This window comes from Giraffa tippelskirchi, chromosome 10 (assembly GCF_054371585.1).
Source record: "Giraffa tippelskirchi isolate mGirTip1 chromosome 10, T2T-mGirTip1v1.2.pri, whole genome shotgun sequence".
Classification (NCBI taxonomy): Eukaryota; Metazoa; Chordata; class Mammalia; order Artiodactyla; family Giraffidae; genus Giraffa; species Giraffa tippelskirchi.
The window spans coordinates 1,356,657-1,374,265 of record NC_137284.1 but is presented as its reverse complement, the minus strand read 5'-3'; the positions used below and the strand labels follow the sequence as shown (position 1 = coordinate 1,374,265).

The 17,609-nt window shown below is 63.6% G+C and overlaps 1 protein-coding gene across 2 annotated transcripts; it reads left to right on the top strand.

Annotated features, from left to right (window-relative positions):
* The first annotated feature begins 5,700 nt into the window (after window positions 1–5,700).
* On the top strand, window positions 5,701–15,293 carry CTSD (cathepsin D). Of its 2 annotated transcripts, none has more exons than XM_081533225.1 (9): window positions 5,701–5,874; window positions 7,942–8,101; window positions 9,870–9,987; window positions 10,400–10,518; window positions 11,775–12,001; window positions 13,576–13,698; window positions 14,047–14,191; window positions 14,296–14,394; window positions 14,471–15,293. In XM_081533225.1, exons 1-9 carry the CDS (start codon window positions 5,801–5,803, stop codon window positions 14,636–14,638), a joined length of 1,233 nt encoding a protein of 410 aa, XP_081389351.1. In that variant the 5' UTR covers window positions 5,701–5,800; the 3' UTR covers window positions 14,639–15,293. The 2 variants fall into 2 exon arrangements, with proteins under 2 accessions (XP_081389351.1, XP_081389350.1); XM_081533224.1 differs by having other exon boundaries at window positions 9,864–9,987.
* Window positions 15,294–17,609: the final 2,316 nt, after the last annotated feature.

Sequence of the window (17,609 nt, the reverse complement as noted above, 5' to 3'; positions counted from 1 at the left end):
ACACACACACAGACACACAGACACACACAGACACACACACAGACACACACACACAGACACACACACACAGATACACACACACACATAGACACACACACAGACACACAGACACACACAGACACACAGACACACACAGACACACACACAGACACACAGACACACACAGACACACACACACAGACACACAGACACAGACAGACACACACACACAGACACACACACACACATAGACACACACACACACAGACACACAGACACACACAGACACACACACACAGACACACACACAAGTCCCCTATTATAACATCTGGCATTGTTGATACATTTGCTAAAATTGATGAGCCAATGTGTGCGTGTGTGTTAGTCACGTAGTCGTGTCTAACTCTTTGCGACCTCATGGAATGTAGCCCGCCAGGCTCCTCTGTCCATGGAATTCTCCAGGCAAGATACTGGAGTGGGTTGCTATTTCCTCTCCAGAGCCAATACTGATACATTACTATCAGCCCAAGTCCATAGCTGACATTAAGGTTCATTCCTTGAGCTGTACAGTCTATGGGTTTTGAGAAATCCAGAATGTCCCGCACCCACCCTTAAACCATCAGCAGCGTCCTTCACTTGCCCTCAAAAGCACTGTGCTGAGTCTACCCAGGGATCCTCCTCCCCTCCCCCACCCCCAAATCACTGATTCTTCACTGTCTCAGTGACTTTGCCTTTTCACAACATCACACGGTTGGAACCACACAGACTGTAGCCTGTTCTGATTGGCTTCTTTCACTCACAGATGCGCATCTGTGTGTGTCTTTTCATAGCTTGATAGCTCATTTCTCTTTAGTGGTGAATAATATTCCACTGGGCATGAACATGGGCAAACTCCAGGAGATGGTGAGGGACAGGGAGACCTGGTGTGCTAAAGTCCATGGGGTCGCAAAGAGTCGGATACGTCTTGGCAACTGAACAACCGCAACAACGAAGTTCCATTGTCTGGATGGACCGCAGTGTATTTTTCCATCCACCTACTGAAGGGCATTCTAGTGGCTTCCAGATTTGGCAATTAAGCAGAAAGCATCTGTAAACATTCATGGGCAGGTTTTTGTGTAGATTCAAGTTTTCATCTCCTTTGTCTATGTTCCAAGGAGCACGGCTGCTGGATCGTATACTAAGAGCAGGTTTGGTTTTGTAAGAAACCGCTGAACCATCTTCCAAAGCAGCAGAGCCATTTGCATCCCCACCAGGGGTGGATGTCAGTTCCTGTTGCCCCATATCCTCACCAGCACTTGGTGTTGTAAGGGTCTGGCCGCTCCTGATGGTGTGCAGAGGGACCTGGTTGCGGTTTTAACATGCATTTTTCTGCAGACCCGAATGTCTCTCCGTGGGCTTCCCTACTCTCTGGACTTCTCACTTGCTAAGGCCTCTGTTCTTGTGCACTTGTTGACTGTCGAGTTTTAAGAGTTTTCACGTATCTGGGGGACTTCCTGGTGGTCCAGCTAAGATTCTCTTCTCCCAGTGTAGGGGCCCGGGTTCAATTCCTTGTCAGGGAACTAGATCCCACACGCCACAACTGAAGGTCTTGCAGGCCGAAACTAAGACACAGCACAGCCCAACAAATAAATACTTTTTTTAAAAAAGAAGAGTTTTCGTGTGTCTTGGGTGTCAGAGGCCTGCTTCTCATCTACGGCTTTTCCTCTCTTTCTCCTAACTCTGTCTTTCTCTTTCACAGGTTTGGTGGGTTTCATGCGTTTCTGTTTAAACCACAAATCCGTGTTGGTTTCAAGGTCATGAATGTAGCCTCCTTGTCTTATTCCCCTGATACGTTTACCATTGACCTAACTGACCCAAGGGCTTCCCAGGTCACTCAGTGGTAAAGAACTCGCTTGCCAATGCAGGACACACAAGAGACTCAAGTTTGATCCCTGGGTCGGGAAGATTCCCTGCAGAAGGAAATGGCGACCTGCTCCAGTATTCTTGCTTGGAAAATCTCACGGACAGAGGAGCCTTTGGGCTACAGTCCGTGGAGTTGCAGAGCTGGACCTGGTTGAGTGACCGAGGACAACATTACTGACCTAGGGAATTTACCCCCTGGGACTGAGGGCTGCGTGCGGTGTGAGAGAGGGATTAAGTCCTCCTGTGCTGCTGGGAAAGACTAAGGGCAGGAGGAACAGGGGCCACAGAGGATGAGATGGTTGGACGGCATCATTGACTCAATGGATATGAGTTTGAGCAAACTCCGGGAGACGGTGAAGGACAGGGAGGCCTGGCGTGCTGCAGCCCGTGGGGTCACAAAGAGTCGGACACGACTGAGTGACGAACAACAAAAGCCACCCCCCTGCTCCTCAGCGCGAGGCTCTCCTGCTCCCCTGTCCATCCACCTGTCTTTCTGCATCAATACGCACTGTCTCACCAGCAAGTCTTTACAAGAGCTGCTCTCTCTTCACTGACACTACTCTCCTCCAGGCCATGTCGCTAAGTCCCGTGGGCGCTGCTGAGTTCCCCCTCCACCCGGTCCATCGTCAGCCCCCGACCCCACGTTTCATTCAGCGTCCAGGCCCTCCTCTTGTTCCCAGCTGCTCCCACTGTCTCCTTTGCTGGGTCCCCCTCGATTCTCTGACCTCATACAGCCGGGAGCCCTCGGGGCTAGTCTGTCTGCACTTTGCTGGTGGCTACGTCTGACCTCACTGCTCAGAAACTGCTGAGCGCCCTGCGGGGCTCACGCGGCACTGCTCAGGCTCCTCAGCTCATCCCAGCCGGGTCGAGTGACCTGCAGAGCTCCGCTCTGACCCCTGACCTCATCTCTCCTGCCCCCCACCCCCGCCTGGGCTCAGCTGACTTAACAGGCTCCCTCGAGTCTTCCCTGATTGCAACACCCTTTCCCGTCGCCCAAGGTCCCTCCCCTGCAGCCTCCGCTGGGGGTAGGGACCTCTCCACCCTTTGGGCCACCAGAGGGTCCCTTCTCAGAGGCCCCCTGACACCCTCAGGGGAAAGTCAGGGGTGCCAGCTTGGCTCCCATGAGCTCCATCCAGCACACATGCCGCCAGCTCAGGACAGTCACAGCTGGATGCCCTATCAAGCCCGTGGCCCCTCCAACAGTTCACACTGCCTCGTGCCCAGAACCCCCAGGGACCTTGTAAATGTTTCTGAAGAAGAAGCAGATGATGCTCTAAATGTGTGTTTTCTTAGAGGCCCGCTTCTGAGCACCACTGTTAGAGATATCACGTCCCCACTGAGCATCGGGACCAGGCGTGGTGACCAGAGGACACCAGCTGCGACTACCTTCCACCAAGTGCCAGAGTCCAGCCCACCTAGGGCCTTGATGACCACTCCAACACCAGGGCCAGGTAACAACTGGTGCGAGGGTCCCGCTTCTGGGCCTCTGCGGGGGACAGCCTTGGCCCCGAGGGGGCGGGGTCCAGTTCAAGCGCAGGATATGAGCCCCCGCTTGGCCCCTGGCTTTACTCCTTCAGAACCACATCAGGGGAACCCAGTAAACATTTGCGGAATGGCTAGGAGAGGAGGCAGGGCAAAGCAAGGGTCACTCGTCTGTGGACATCAGGCTGACCAGCATGGAGGGTGGTGGTGGTTAAGGTCAGAGTCCTGGTTTGTTTGGTAGTTACAGAAAAGATGGGAATTCCAACCTTGCCTCTGTAAGCCACAGAGCCTCGGTTTGACTCCCTTTAGGTGGGGAACGGGGAGGATCACCCAAGAAAAAGTGTCCCTGGGTGAGTCCCCTTGTGAAGATTCGCCCTGTTCACATCCTGCTCAAATGTCCCCTCCTCAGAGAGGCCTGGCCCCTGTGAACTACAAATTGGCACTTGCCATCTACCTCAACGAGGATTAAGTCATGTGCTGCTGCAGCTGCTGACCTCCAACACCCCCCAAAGGGAGTTCAAGGTGAAGAAGAGAAAAAAGGCACTCGTGCTCAGGGGGAAAACTGGCAGGACAGGTCTTCAGATAGTTGGAGATCTTCAGGAACGGATTTTACGAGCCCAATTCTTGCATCTCCTCACATCTAGAAACGCATTAAAACCCTTCATGGTGATGACTGTTCCTCATGATTAGCAAAGCTTCACAAGACTAGTAGAATCCTTCTGGGAAAATATGTGCTTGATAGCATGTAATTCCCCTTCACCAAAATCACATACGCTGCCCATCCCCCCTCTTCTTTGCAGCAGTTTCTCGGAGCTGAGGTGCTGTCTCCTGGGCTGCAATCTTCATTTTGCCCCCAAATAAAACTTAAGTCGCCACTCACACGTGCATTTTTAAAGTCGACAGTTCATGGCGACCGACGAAGTTACCCAGAGTGGACTGGAGCCTTGGTACCACCAGAGGCCTCTTGTACCTGTCCGCCTCCTTGGAGAGTCCAGACAAATCTGGGTAGGTGAACAGCGAAGTCTGGCATGCTGCCGTCACTGGGGTCCCCAAGAGTTGGAACAACAACTCCTGGTTCTCGGATCTCCCATATTGGTTGATACTCCTGAGTTTTATTTGGTGGTGGAACAGGTACCTGCCCTCTTCCGACTGAAAGATACTGGGGTCGGGGCGGGGCGCAGATGCTGGTTGACCCACACCAGGGCACACTCACCTAAGGTGTAGACACTGGGTCGGGCTCTGTTGAAAGATACCAGGGTTTGCTCAGCTATAGGAGACTGAGTGGCCTTGGCTGAAGTGGTTAGGTAACAGGCTGATCTGATACTTTTCCTCAATAGAAAAGCTACCTTAATAGAATTTGTCAGGATAAAAGTGAAGATATTTATTACATGAAAGCTTTGCTCCAGAGGAAAGGGACAACTTTCATGTGCATCTTTTTAAGTCGACACCCCCACATCAGTCACTTCCCGGCATATTCTCCTGCTGAATTTCCTTCTTCAAGTGACCTTCTCTGAAATGACCTGTCCGAATTCCTTTCCTTGATAACACCCACCCCCTCCTTTGGCTGCGACCCAGGGTGGAGGATGGAGCTGATCCTCCCCTTGGGCAGCAGGAACTCAGCTCCCAGGCTGAGGGGTCACTGGGGCCTCAGACAGGGCTGCGCACCAGCCAGACCAAGGGACTCGCTCTCCTACCCCAGAGGCTGGTAAAAACTGATCCCAAGTGGCTGAACTGTGACCTGCTGTCCCCTCCCCCCCTACACACACACACACACACACACACACTCCCCATGGCAGCCTTTGAGATTTGCCACAAGGTTGGGATGGTGCCAATTTACAGAGGGAGGAGAGCCCAGGGTTACCAAGGCAGGGCCAGGCCAGGTGCAGCTCTGGGGCGGGGTGCTGGGGCTGGGAGGGCTGTGGACCACTTGGAGAATGAGGGCGGCCGGAGCCTCCGGAGAGACTCCCTGGGAGACTCCCCGGGCGAAGGAAGAGCTGGGGACAAGGGCGCCCAGGGAGGGAGCAGGTGGAGCGGGGAGCCCTGGGGAGCCTTGGGGAGCCGCGCGCCCAGGGCGAGGAAGGAGCCGCGGCTCCGGGAGCCTCGCCCGGCTGAGGGGTCCAGCGGGGCCAGGCCCGGTCCCCTTCTGCCCCGAAAGGGCCGTGGCAATTCTCCGGGTCAGCTCGTGGCCCGAGCGGGCACGGGCGGCCAACGCGCCCAAGCAAACGCTGCAGCTCCTGGGCGCGGTGGCCCCGCCCCTCGCTTCCCGGCCCCGCCCCGCCCCGCGCCGGCCCGGGCCCGCCCCCGTCGCCCGCCGCAGCCCACGTGACCAGCCCCGGTGCAAACAAGCGGGTCAGCTGACGCGGCCCAACTGCGCCGTCATCCCGGCTATAAGCGCGCGACCTCCCGGGCTCTCCGCTTCGACCGGGCCGCCGCCGCCATGCAGACGCCCAGCCTGCTGCCGCTGCTGCTCGCCCTCGGCCTGCTGGCCGCCCCCGCCGCCGCGGTCATCAGGTGAGCCGCGCAGCTCGCGCTCCCCGAGGACGCCCAGCCACCCCTTGCGCCCGCCGGGGTGCAGCCGGGCCGCCCCCATGGCCTCCTGCGGGCCTATCCGCGGGGGGGCAGGGGAGCTCTGCAGGTGCGGGGCTGGCCCGGGGGTCCGCGCGTCCCCTCCTCCCTGCCATCTTGGGGTGGGCCGGGGGGGTGGGGGGACCGGAGGTAGCAGGAGGGCTGTGACTGGGAGTTGGCTCAGCATCCCCAGGACAGGTAGGGTGGGAGCCTGTGCTCAGGGGCCCGCACTCGGCTGGAGGACAGAAGACCCAAAGGTAGGCCCGAGAGGCCCCTGAGCTTGGGCAAGTCATTTTTGCGCCTGGGGTCTCCCTTCCCAGCTGTGAACTGGGCGGGGCCTCATCCTGGTCGGTTAGGCCTATGAGATCTTCCCACAGGCCCCTGGCCGGTTGGAGGACCCTCTGGACACCAGGAGGCCCACAGGGTCGAGAGGGAGTTAGCATAAGAATGGGTCTGGGGAAGTGGCCCAGCTGGCACCAGGCCCTGGGAGGCTTCCCCCACTGCTGGGCTGGGGCTCTGTCCCACCAACACCTGCTGCCTCAGTAAGGACCACGCCCTCCCCAGGCCTGGGGTCCCCCACTGGGCCCAGCGAGGCCAAAGACTATCAGGCTGGTCCAGGGCTGTGCCATGCTGTGTCAGCGAGACGGAGGGTCCCCCCACCCTCCGGGCCTCACCAGGCAGGCTGCTTGCCCAGCAGGAGAGGGGTGCGGCAGGCCCACCCGCTTCTGCCCTGCCCCCACCCTTGCCCAGGCCTGGAGCCTTAGTGCTGGGCCTGGGCCGGCATTCTTCCAGCTCCGCTCTGGGCCTTTGCCTGTGGGCAGGTGGGTGGGGTCTTGGGGCTGCAGGAGCTGGCATCCCTCCCCTCCCCCCCACTGCAGACCTGAGCCTTGCCAAAGGGCTGGCTTGTGTGGGCCCCTGCGTGGGCTGTGGCCTGGGGGCGAATAGCCCTAGCTGGAGCAGTTGTGGGGAGCAGCTGCAGGCCTGAACCTGCCCTGGCCTCACCCCCAGGCCTTCCACTGGGGATCCAAGCCTGGAACTTCTTGGGTTGGGGCAGCTGAACCCAAGCCCCCACATCTTCCCGTGCGGTGGAGCTGCTGGCATCTGTCTCGTTAGTTACTGGAGGGTGTGTTGCCCTCCCCCGCCCGCAAACAAGAAGCCCAGGCTCTCCCAGCCGGTCCCTTCTTAGGCAAGAGGCCAGGCCCACATCTTCCTGGAGCATGCCCTTGGCCTGCTGGGAGGAGCCGCTGCGACCTTGAACTCGCAGGTCCCCAGGCTGGGAAGACAGTTCATCCAGCAGCTCTTCTTGCTCAGGTGGTTTTCTGTCCCACCTGCTGGGGCAAGTTCAGACCCCTGTGGAGCTGGGGGTGGAAAAGGACCCCTCACGCTGCCCCTGCTGCTGGGCCGACTATCCGGGCTGATGTGTGTGGTGGGAGGCGGGGCTCCTGGGAAGGGTCCTCCAAGCAGGGCCACCGGGCCTGGCATGGAGTGCGGCCAGCCTTGGCAGCCCCCACCTCCAGGCCCCAGGTGTCAGCCTTGACCTCCAGTGGCCTGCTTAATGGGGAGAGAGTGACGGCGTTCAGTGCGGCCTGGGGTGAGGACTGGAAGGAAAGGGGGGTCCTGTGAGGGGCCTGGGGGTGGTCGGGGAGAGCTGGCTGCTCAGAGTGAGTGGCCTGGAAGTCCCCTCTGGTGGCTAGAAGGTGGCCACCCCGCAAGTCAGACAGGTGAGCTGGGACCATCTCTGTGGGGTCTGGGTGGGGAGGGCCAGGCAGATGGGGCCCCACAGAGGGCTTTGGGCAGATGCGGTTGCTGACCACTGACACTGGATCCATTCAGAGTGGAGACAGGAGACCACAGGGGTGCATGGTGGAGCCCCCAGCGGCTGGGGGCGGGGAGCAGGCATGCTGGGCCTCCAGCTCGGTCGTGGGTGCGGCAGCCTCCCGGTCGTGGGTGCGGCAGCCTCCCGGTGGGCTGTGCGGCCAGCCAGCCCTGACGAGCCCGACCCCGTCTTTATAGGATCCCGCTACACAAGTTCACGTCCATCCGCCGGACCCTGTCGGAGGCGATGGGCCCTGTGGAACACCTGATCGCCAAGGGCCCCATCTCGAAATACGCCAGCGGGGAGCCGGCTGTGAGGCAGGGGCCAATTCCCGAGCTGCTCAGGAACTACATGGACGTGAGTGTGGGGGACGGGGAGGCAGCCTGGGCCTGGGGGGAGCGGGCTGACTGCTCACGGTGCTGCGGGCGGGAGCTGGCTCTGAGGAAACGTTCCCGAGCCGGGGTGGGTTTTGGTGGAATCCTCTTTTCTCAGCCTCCAGTGGTTTGCGAACTTCAGCCTTGTAGGGGGCGGGGCTTCGGCTCAGCCACCCTTGTGGTGGGTGTTTCCATGACGCCCTCCTGACTGAGGGCTGTGACCTCCCTGGCCCCAGCTCCGGGCTCCCCTGCCCGCCCTGGCCCGGGGAGGGTCTAGGAGGGTTGACTGGAGTGGCCTGAGCACCTCCCTGACATCTGCTTCCCGCCTGCCACCCAGCATCAGCTCAGAGCTGGGCTGGCGTCTTCACCCTGGTGACCAGCCCCGCGGGACTGCCCCAGCCCCTGCACACGAGGGAGCCGGCCCAGCGCGGAGGAGCCCAGAATCAGGCCCGGGCCTGCCCGCAAGCCTGTGGGTGGGGGCCGGGGGTCCCTGAGCTTGGGTCACCTGGGCCCGCCTGCCTGAGAGGCACCCACTGCCCTGGAGCCTCTGTGCTGTCTTGCCTGTCTCGTTGGAAGGCCGGGGGCGACCATGGCCCAGTCCCTGCACCCTATCTGCCTGTTCGGTCAGTGAGCAGCCCGTGTGCCCACTGCTTATGGAGGGGGAAACCAGCTCAGAGGTGGAACATTCTGGAACACACAGCATGCTGGGGCAGGGCATCCTGGTACCAGCTCTGGGGCCAGGTCCTCTGGGGCTGCCCAGGTGACATCCTCTCCACGCCCCCCACTCCCTGAGTCTTGGGAAGCCAGCCCATCCAGCCTCTGGCCCACTTAGGTTTAAGGCAGGTAGCCTCGCCCTCTGTCCTGCCTGGCTGGAGCCCGGGCTGTGCCAGGAAGCTGTGACCTCACGGGCATGTGATCAGGCGGGGGGGGGGTCTGCCTGGGGCCTGATTGACAAGTTCCTGATTCCTGGCCCCCAGCATACACGCACACAGACACACGTGCACACGCACGCACATGTATGGATATTTGCTGAGTCATTCTCCGACCCCCCCTGCGCCGCCCCCCCTCCCAGTCTAGACACTTCTATTGGGTCATGAGTCAGTGGTGGCCGCTGCTCCCTGGAGCCAAGTGGCTGGAGAGAGACACCCGGATGGGCTGGAGCCGGAGCCCTGCAGCAACCGTCCCTGCGGACGGCAGGGCCCAGCGGACCCCAAACTCCCAGACGCCCACGCCCATGACCTCCGAGGGGCCAAGGATGGGGCCCCCCTGGAGGCATGTGCCCCTTTCGTGCTTATCAGAACCCTCACCCGGCATCTGGGCCTCCCCCCAGGCTGCCTCTGCTGCCCGTGTGCAGAGGGGGAAACTGAGGCCCAGGGCAGTGAAGGCAGCGTGGCCAGTGCCAAGGGACTCAGCCTGCCCTGTGCGCCTCCTCCCCTCGGCCCCCTCGACCCCTCTGCCTGAGGACCCTCTAGGCTCGGCCCCGTGGGATCTGAACTCCCAGAGTCAGGCCCTTTCTCGACCTTCATGCTGGGGAGGAGGCCTTCCCTCCCAGAGCCCTGGACTCGACCAAGGGCTCGGGAGGGGATGGCTGGGTGGGCGGCTGAGGCAGCAGGCCTGGGCCTTCTCTCTCCCCACGGGGAGCCCCGCGGCCTGCCCTGACAGACCCCACGTCCCCCCAGGCCTAGGGCTGCTCTCTCCCCGTGGGGAGCCCCGCAGCCTGCCCTGACAGACTCCACCCCCCCCAGGCCCAGTACTACGGGGAGATCGGCATCGGGACGCCCCCGCAGTGCTTCACGGTGGTCTTCGACACCGGCTCCGCCAACCTGTGGGTCCCGTCCATCCACTGCAAGCTGCTGGACATCGCCTGCTGTGAGTCAGTCTGTCCCAGGGGCCTGCCGTGGACCCCGGAGGGAGGGACCCCGGGCAGGGGCGTGCGGCCCCCACCCCCCTGCTCGCTCTCCCCTCGGCCGCTGGAGGTCAGCCGTCCAGTCTCAGCCTGCCCTCTCCCATCCTGGGGCAGAGATGTCCAGGTGGACCTCCTGGGCCACCTGCCTCCCCACATCTCGGCCACACCCAACAGGCGGCCCCTCTGGCCTCTCCACCCTCCTCCCTTCCTTGATTCAGGGCTGGGACTGTGGGGGTCATGGGCTGGACCACCCCCCCAGAGGCTTGCTGGATGGGCTGCAGTGGGCAGCGGGGCCTAGCAGAGCCGGTCCAGGGCTGGGAGGGTTGAGGCTGCAGTTGGGGTGGGCAGGCAGGCTGACACTCCAGCTCGGCACAGGGACCCACCACAAGTACAACAGCGACAAGTCCAGCACGTATGTGAAGAACGGCACGACCTTCGACATCCACTATGGCTCGGGCAGCCTCTCAGGGTACCTGAGCCAGGACACCGTGTCGGTGAGTGTCTCGGGGCCGCTCCCCAGGCTGGGGGATTCACCCTGACCCCAGGGCCGGGCAGGGGTCCACGGAGCACAGGAGCCAGGGTCTCAGCTTGAGCAGAGGCCCAGAGGTGGAACCGCTGGGTGTGCTTGGCGGGGAGGATGTGACGGGGGGACGTGGTCCCGTGCGTGAGCTGGGCGATGCCGGGAGGGCTGGAAGGAGAGGCTGAGAGCCCCGGAGTGCGGGAGCGAGAGTGCCGGGCGCAGGTCTGGGCCCAGGACCATGAGTGATGAGTGGTGAGGCTCCTGGCCGCCCAGCCAGGCACAGGAGCCGGTGGACGGCGGGGGCCACTGGGTGCCAGGGTTAGGCGTGGCCCCAGTTCCTTCAGCCAGGGCTGCTGGCCAGGGGCACCTGCCGAGGGTGTCAAGCAGGATGCTGGGCAGCATCTGGGGAGGGCTGCCTGACGGGGTGCCTGCAGGACGTTCCTGCCTCCCCAGGGAGTGGGGCGGGGCCCTTGTGGGTGCTCGGGAGGAGCCCCTGGTGCCAGGCCATAGGAGGGGTCTGGGTTGGGAGCTGTGGGGAGCAGGAGCGGAGCAGGAAGTAGTCCCCTCCCAGCCCCCAGCCCCAGGAACACCGCGGGACCTGCCCCAAGACTTGGTGGCAGGGAGGACCCTTCCTCCAGCCAGCCTGGCAGGGCCCTGCGGCTCCGTGGGGGCCGTCCGCCCCCTCCACATCTGCCTGGCGGGAGTGGGGGGGCTCTGCCAGGGTCTCTGAGCCTGAGACAGGATGTCGCACAACACGCAGATCCCCTCTCCGCCCCCCCAGCGTCAACCCCAAACAGCCTTGGCTTCCCACATCCTGCCCTATGTGTGTCTGCAGCCTCCGCCCCAGCTTGGGGGAGGGGGTGGCGTGGCGTGGCCTTGAGTCCAAGGTTAGATCCGGGGTCCCTGAGGGCGGGGTTAGGTGGGTGGGAGGGCCTGAGCTCAGGAGGAGCCCACCCTCCCTGCTCCCCCGCGTTGCACCCGTCCTTGAAACAGGCCCAGCGGAGCGTGGGCCCCGTACCCCCGCTGTCCCCACCCAGGTCCGGTGCAGGGTCAGCAGCCCTTCTTACGGGCTGAGTCCTGTGCGCCAGATGACGGCCACCGGCTGAGCTGGCTTTCACGGCCATAGCTGCCCATGCAGGGACGGGGGTGATGGGCTGCCTGGGGCCCAGCGTCGGGCTTGGTGTCCACACGGCCCGCTGACCCCTGCTCCCCGCACCCCGTGGCCCGCAGGTCCCCTGTAACCCCTCCTCGTCCAGCCCTGGTGGCGTCACGGTGCAGAGGCAGACCTTCGGGGAGGCCATCAAGCAGCCAGGCGTGGTCTTCATCGCGGCCAAGTTCGACGGCATCCTGGGCATGGCCTACCCCCGCATCTCCGTCAACAACGTGCTGCCCGTCTTTGACAACCTGATGCAGCAGAAGCTGGTGGACAAGAACATTTTCTCCTTCTACCTGAACAGGTGGGGGGGCAGGGCTCTGTCGTGCCAGCCCTTCCTGTGGTCCCCTGCCGGGCGCTGAGCCACAGCTCAGTGGGTTAGTGCCCTCTCACAGGCGGACAAACAGCCCGTACCGAAGGCTGGGTCTCCCCGGGGTCCCCCAGCCAGGGTGCTGCAGCCCTGGGTCTGAGATCTTGGTCTTTGGGCCTGCCTCCTACGACCGCCTGAGCTGGGCCAGGGACCCTTCCTGTCAGCCTGCTTGACGTTCCTGGGCCCGGTGATGGGCAGGCTGGCCCCTGCCCCTGGGTCACTTTCAGCCCAGAGGGAATCAGGCCACGAGCCCTGATCTGTGCCAAGAGCTCTGGAGGCAAGGGGGCTGGGGTTTTCCCATGGTGACCCCCGGGAGAGCTCAGGGAGATGCTCCCATATTGGAGAAGCAACACCCGGTGCCTGGCATGTGGGGGAGGGGGTCCTTGGAAAGGGCTCTCAGTTCTCCAGCCCCTGGCTCTTCCCAGGACGGTGCTACAGGTCTTGAAAGGAAGCCCCCAATGAGGGGGAGTGCAGGTGTGGCGTGGGCAGGTGTGCGCCGGGCAGCCTGCTGCTCCTGATCGCTGGTCAGCATGCCCTGCATGTCCCCTCTGGGTCTGACCCTGGGCACTTCTGGTGGAATTCCAGCCCAGAGCCTTTGGCCCGGACTCTATGGATGCTGGCCTCTGCCCCGTGCTCAGTCAGTGGCAAAAGCTGAGCAGCTGCTGAGAGCCAAGCCGCCCGCTAGGTGCTGGGTACACGTGAGCCTTCGGGTCCCAGGGAGGCAGGCAGGGTGCAGAGGACCCAGGAGCTCGGCCAGGCCTGAGGTCGGGACAGATGGCCCATCTCTGTGACTCCCCGGGCGCAGACTCGGGCAGGAAGTGGGGGTGGGGTGGATGGCTTGAAAGGGCAGGGCTGAGGGTGAGGAGGGGCACCTGTGCCCTCCACACGTGGGTGGTGGAGGTACGGGAGGTGGCAGCCACAGCGATGGGTGGAGGACAAGTGTGGCGGATGCCAGAGACAGCTGGGCAAATGATGCTGCAACCACAGGTGTGACTAAGAGGTGGGGAGGAACGGAAGCTGAGATCTGAAGCGGGAGCCGGTGTTACAGCAGTCTGGACAGAGGGCGTCCCCCGGAGCAGCAGGTGCAGAGGGCCTGGGGCAGGCGCAGTGGCTCCGCCCCTCTCAGGGCAGCCGGCCCTCCTCCTGGGAGCCCCTGGTTTTCCTTCCAGGCCAGTGAGATACCTGCCCCTGGGGCTGTTAGCATTTATGTCCCCCTCTGCCTGCTGGCCCAACCCTGGCCGCCGCCAGACTGGGAGCCCCTGAGGCCCAGGCAGCATCTCCTGTCAGGAAGGGGCTCGGCCTGCGGTCCCCGGAGTGTGAGATTGGAGCACTCCCAGCCGCCGCATCCTCCCACCTCTGCACGTCCAGGAAGGACCCTGTTCTGGGTCACCTTCCGAGAGCTCTGCACCCATCCCTGACCCCTGTGCCTGTCCAGCCTGGCCACCTGCAGGTTGGACACCTGGCGCAGAGGCGGGCAGGACGTCTGACCCCCTCCTTCTCCCCTATAGGGACCCGAAAGCCCAGCCTGGGGGCGAGCTGATGCTGGGCGGGACCGACTCCAAGTACTACAGAGGCAGCCTGAGCTACCACAACGTCACCCGCAAGGCCTACTGGCAGATCCACATGGACCAGTGAGCGCGGGGCGGGGTCCCGCCTGTGGCTCCGCAGGGTGGGACGTGGCTTGTGGGGGCACTGCCTGTGGCCTTGCATGCAGCTGGGGCTTGGGGGGGGGGGGCGGGGGGCTGGCCCAAGGGGACCTGGGCCCTGCGTGCTGCCAGCCCTTGGTGCTTGCTGCCACCTCCCGGTGTCCAGCCAGTGGCCCCTCCTGCACACAGCTCCCTCGGTTGATCTGTCCTTGGCTCCTCCGGCCCTCTCCCCACCCCCCGAACTCTGCTCATGACCCAGTCCTGCAGGGGCAGGGGCAGGGGCGGGCAGGTGCTCCGTAGGCCCTGACGGGGGACTCACGCCCACCCCCGCAGGCTGGACGTGGGCAGCAGTCTGACCGTGTGCAAGGGCGGCTGTGAGGCCATTGTGGACACGGGCACATCCCTGATCGTGGGGCCCGTGGAGGAGGTGCGGGAGCTGCAGAAGGCCATCGGGGCCGTGCCGCTGATGCAGGGCGAGGTGAGTGCCAGCAGGACCGGGGAGGACGGGCACCCTCATCGCCGGCCCCACCCCCATCGCCGGCCCCACCCCCATCACCGGCCCCCCCCTCGTCCCCCACGCAGTACATGATCCCCTGCGAGAAGGTGTCTAGCCTGCCCGAGGTCACCGTGAAACTGGGGGAGAAGGACTACACGCTGTCCCCAGAGGACTACACCCTCAAGGTGAGCGGGGGCTGCGGGGCGTGGGGCGGGTGCCCCGGGGTGAGGCCCGAGTGGTGACCGGTGGTGGCCGTCACAGGTGTCGCAGGCCGGGACGACAGTGTGCCTGAGCGGCTTCATGGGCATGGACATCCCCCCGCCTGGCGGGCCGCTCTGGATCCTGGGTGACGTCTTCATCGGGCGCTACTACACCGTGTTCGACCGGGACCAGAACCGGGTGGGCTTGGCCGAGGCTGCCCAGCTCTAGCTGGCCCCCGCCCGCTGGTAGAGTCCCGAGGAGGAGGCCACCCCGCCACACACACACACTCACGCTCACACTCACACTCAACGCTGCACTCACACCACAGCCCAGTTCTCCCGAGGCCCGTTGGGCCGCAGTTCTGCCCTGTGGTTTCCCCTCCGTGGTGTCAGAAATGCTGCCTGTCTGTCTGTCTGTCTGTCGGGTGGAGAGGCGGCCTGGGGCAGAGCCAGTGGGCAGCTCCGGTGCACAGAGTCCTCTCTCTGACTTGGAAGACAGCCTGTTGGGCGGCTGTGTCCCGGGACCCCCGCCCCGGGTGGTCCCCTAGGGGCCTGGCTGCCCTCCCAGTCACTCCGCCCCGCAACTCGGCCCCGGCACCCCACACTGCAGCCCCCACCCGCCTGTTGGTCCTGGATGCCATGAGGAAGGGCCCGCCGAGGCCTGAAGACGAGCTGGCAAGGGTGGCAGGGGCCGGAAGCCAGTCTCGCAAGACCTGTGGGATCGTGCTGGGGCTTGCCTTGTCGCAGAGGGCATTCAGGGCACCCTCTGGCCCGGGGGGTGGCACCAGAGGTGGGGGAGGCTGGGGCCGGCCTTCTCTACGGCCGCGCCTTTCTTGAATGGCTGGGAGCCAAAGTTGGCATGAAAATAAAATTGTTCAGGCCTCTGCCTGTGTGTTGGCGTGTTTTGTGCCCGGTGGGGAGGACATGCTCCACGTGGAGGCGGGGGAGGAGCTGGTGTGAGCAGCCCTGCTCTCACCTCAAAGGGAGGGCGGGCTCAGCGTGGGGGGCCCGGGGCCCAGGTCAGGCCCGGACCCGGACACTTTAGCCTCTCGCCCAGCCTCGTGGCCGAGATTCTGCTGCTGGGGGTGCCAGCTCGTGGGGGTTCCGGTGCAGTGACCAGCAAGGTGGGTCTGGCTCTGGGCCTCTCTTGTGAGCACCTGCACTGAGGCACGGTTTTCAGGCCCAGGCAAGCGCCAACCACCCTTAGAAAGTGTCCCACCAGCAGTGGGGTCCCCAGGGTTCCCCGAGCCCCCTGCACACCTGATTCGGACCTAGGAGGGGCCTGACGGAGCGGATGGTGCCTGGGCAGTCTGCCTTCCTCCTGGGCCTCCTCGCCAGCCCACGGAAGCAGTGTCTCCCTGAGTAAACCTTGCCAATCCTGGAACAGGCCAGCCTGGGGACCTGGGGTGGCAGGGTCCAGGGATCCAAGACAGGAGTCCCCCTCAGGCTGGTCTGGCCTGTTTGGTGGAGGGAGTGGGGGTTGGTCAGAGCAGTTGCAGACCCAGGAGGTTTTGAGGGATGAATAGGAGTTTGTGAATGCTTGGTGGTGGGGCAGATGCCTCCGGGATGGGTAACTCTGGACCCTGCTTGGAGCCCATCCCCCCTGCAGGTGTAGGGGTCTGATGTCACGTTTGTTCTCATCCTGGTACCGTCTCAGCCGGCAGGGCTGTGGCTGTCACTGGCTTGGCCCCAGGGCGCCTGGAGCCCTCACCCCAGAGCCGGGCCCTAGCAGGCCTCTTCCAGAATTGCAGGAGGGATCATGAATGCATGCCCAGTGTTCTCTGCACCTGAAATTCGAGCCAGGAGCGGGCAGAGCTCTGCAGGGCTGCAGGGCTTCTGGGAGACCGTCGGTCATCAGTGGCCATGACCTGGGAGCCTGCAAGGCGGAGCTGCCAGGAAGGAGCCCGCCCACCCCTCAAGGCCCCGCCCTCACGGCCCCGCCCCTTGACCCTGCAGGGCCTCTCTGTCCTCAAAGCCTCCCACCCCGGCAAGGCTGGCAGGGGCCCCCTCCTCCGCCCGCCTTGCTTACTGAGACTCTGGGCAGAAGGCTGTCGGGTCTCTGGGGTGGGGGCCGCGTGTCCTCCCCTCGGGAACACGGGGACAAGACCCTCGAACGCCACGTGGGTTATTAGTGCAGGCTGAGCCCCCAGCCCCTAACCCAGACTGTCAGGGCACCGGTGTCCTGCCCAGAGTCGGCTCCACCCAGCTGGCTGGGCTTCTCTGGCCCCTGGAGTCTGACTCTGGGCTAGGACCCAGCTTCTGTGACCCGACCCTGAGCCTCGAGTCTGTCCCGGGAAGGTGGGTGACAGCTGGGCACTCCTGGCCGCGGGCCTGACGGACTCCAGGAGGAGCCCAGCACAGGGCCTGGCGTTCGGCCGCTCCAAACACTGGCTCTCACTCTGGCTGGCTCGACCCTGCTCTGCGCCAGTCCAGCGGGCTCCGGTGGACACGTCCTGCCTGGAGGACACCCAGTCTGAGCTCTCAGGAGCTGACCTGAGTCCAGCGCCTTCCCTCTGCTGCTCCAGTGAAGGCCCGTGGGGATGACGCATCCCTGGCAGTGGGCTGGGGCTGGGGGGAGGGTGGTTGGAGTGGGGAGAGGCAGCCCAGCTCCATGCAGTGACCAGGAGCAGACCCCTGTGGGCCTGGCGCCCCCTCCCACGCCCGAGGACCAACTGGACTCAGGGGCAGGCCCGCGCGTTGGCCTGGCAGCCTGCCCTCCCCTGGGCAGCGCCTGGCCCCGGGAGACCATCTGGCACACCAGGGAGACCAGGTTCCCGGGCCACACACAGGCTCGCTGGCCCCTTAGGTCAGGCGCCCCCTGAGACTGGGGTCTGGCCACCCCCAGGCCAGGCCCTTGGAAAGGGGGGTGCCGGTTGGGTGGGGCAGAACGGAACCTGGCTCCCCAGGAGTCCTATCTCCCTCTCACCTGTGGGCCTGGGCCTGCCGAGGGTGTGGTCGGGCAGGGGCGGGGCGTTGCTCTGGGACCCCGCCCCCTGGAAAAGGGTTTTAGCAGCATCTTTAAAGCCAGCTCTTCGTGGGCTCCTGACCAGCCCCGTCCAAGGCCAGGCCAGGGGCCAGAGGGGTGGGGGCTGAGCAGGGGAGGGGAGGGCCTGGACAGGAGAGGGGGCCTGGCCAGGGAGGAGGCTGCAGACACGGGCTCGGGCTCAGCGCGTGCAGGGGTTCTCGAGAGAAGGGGCTTC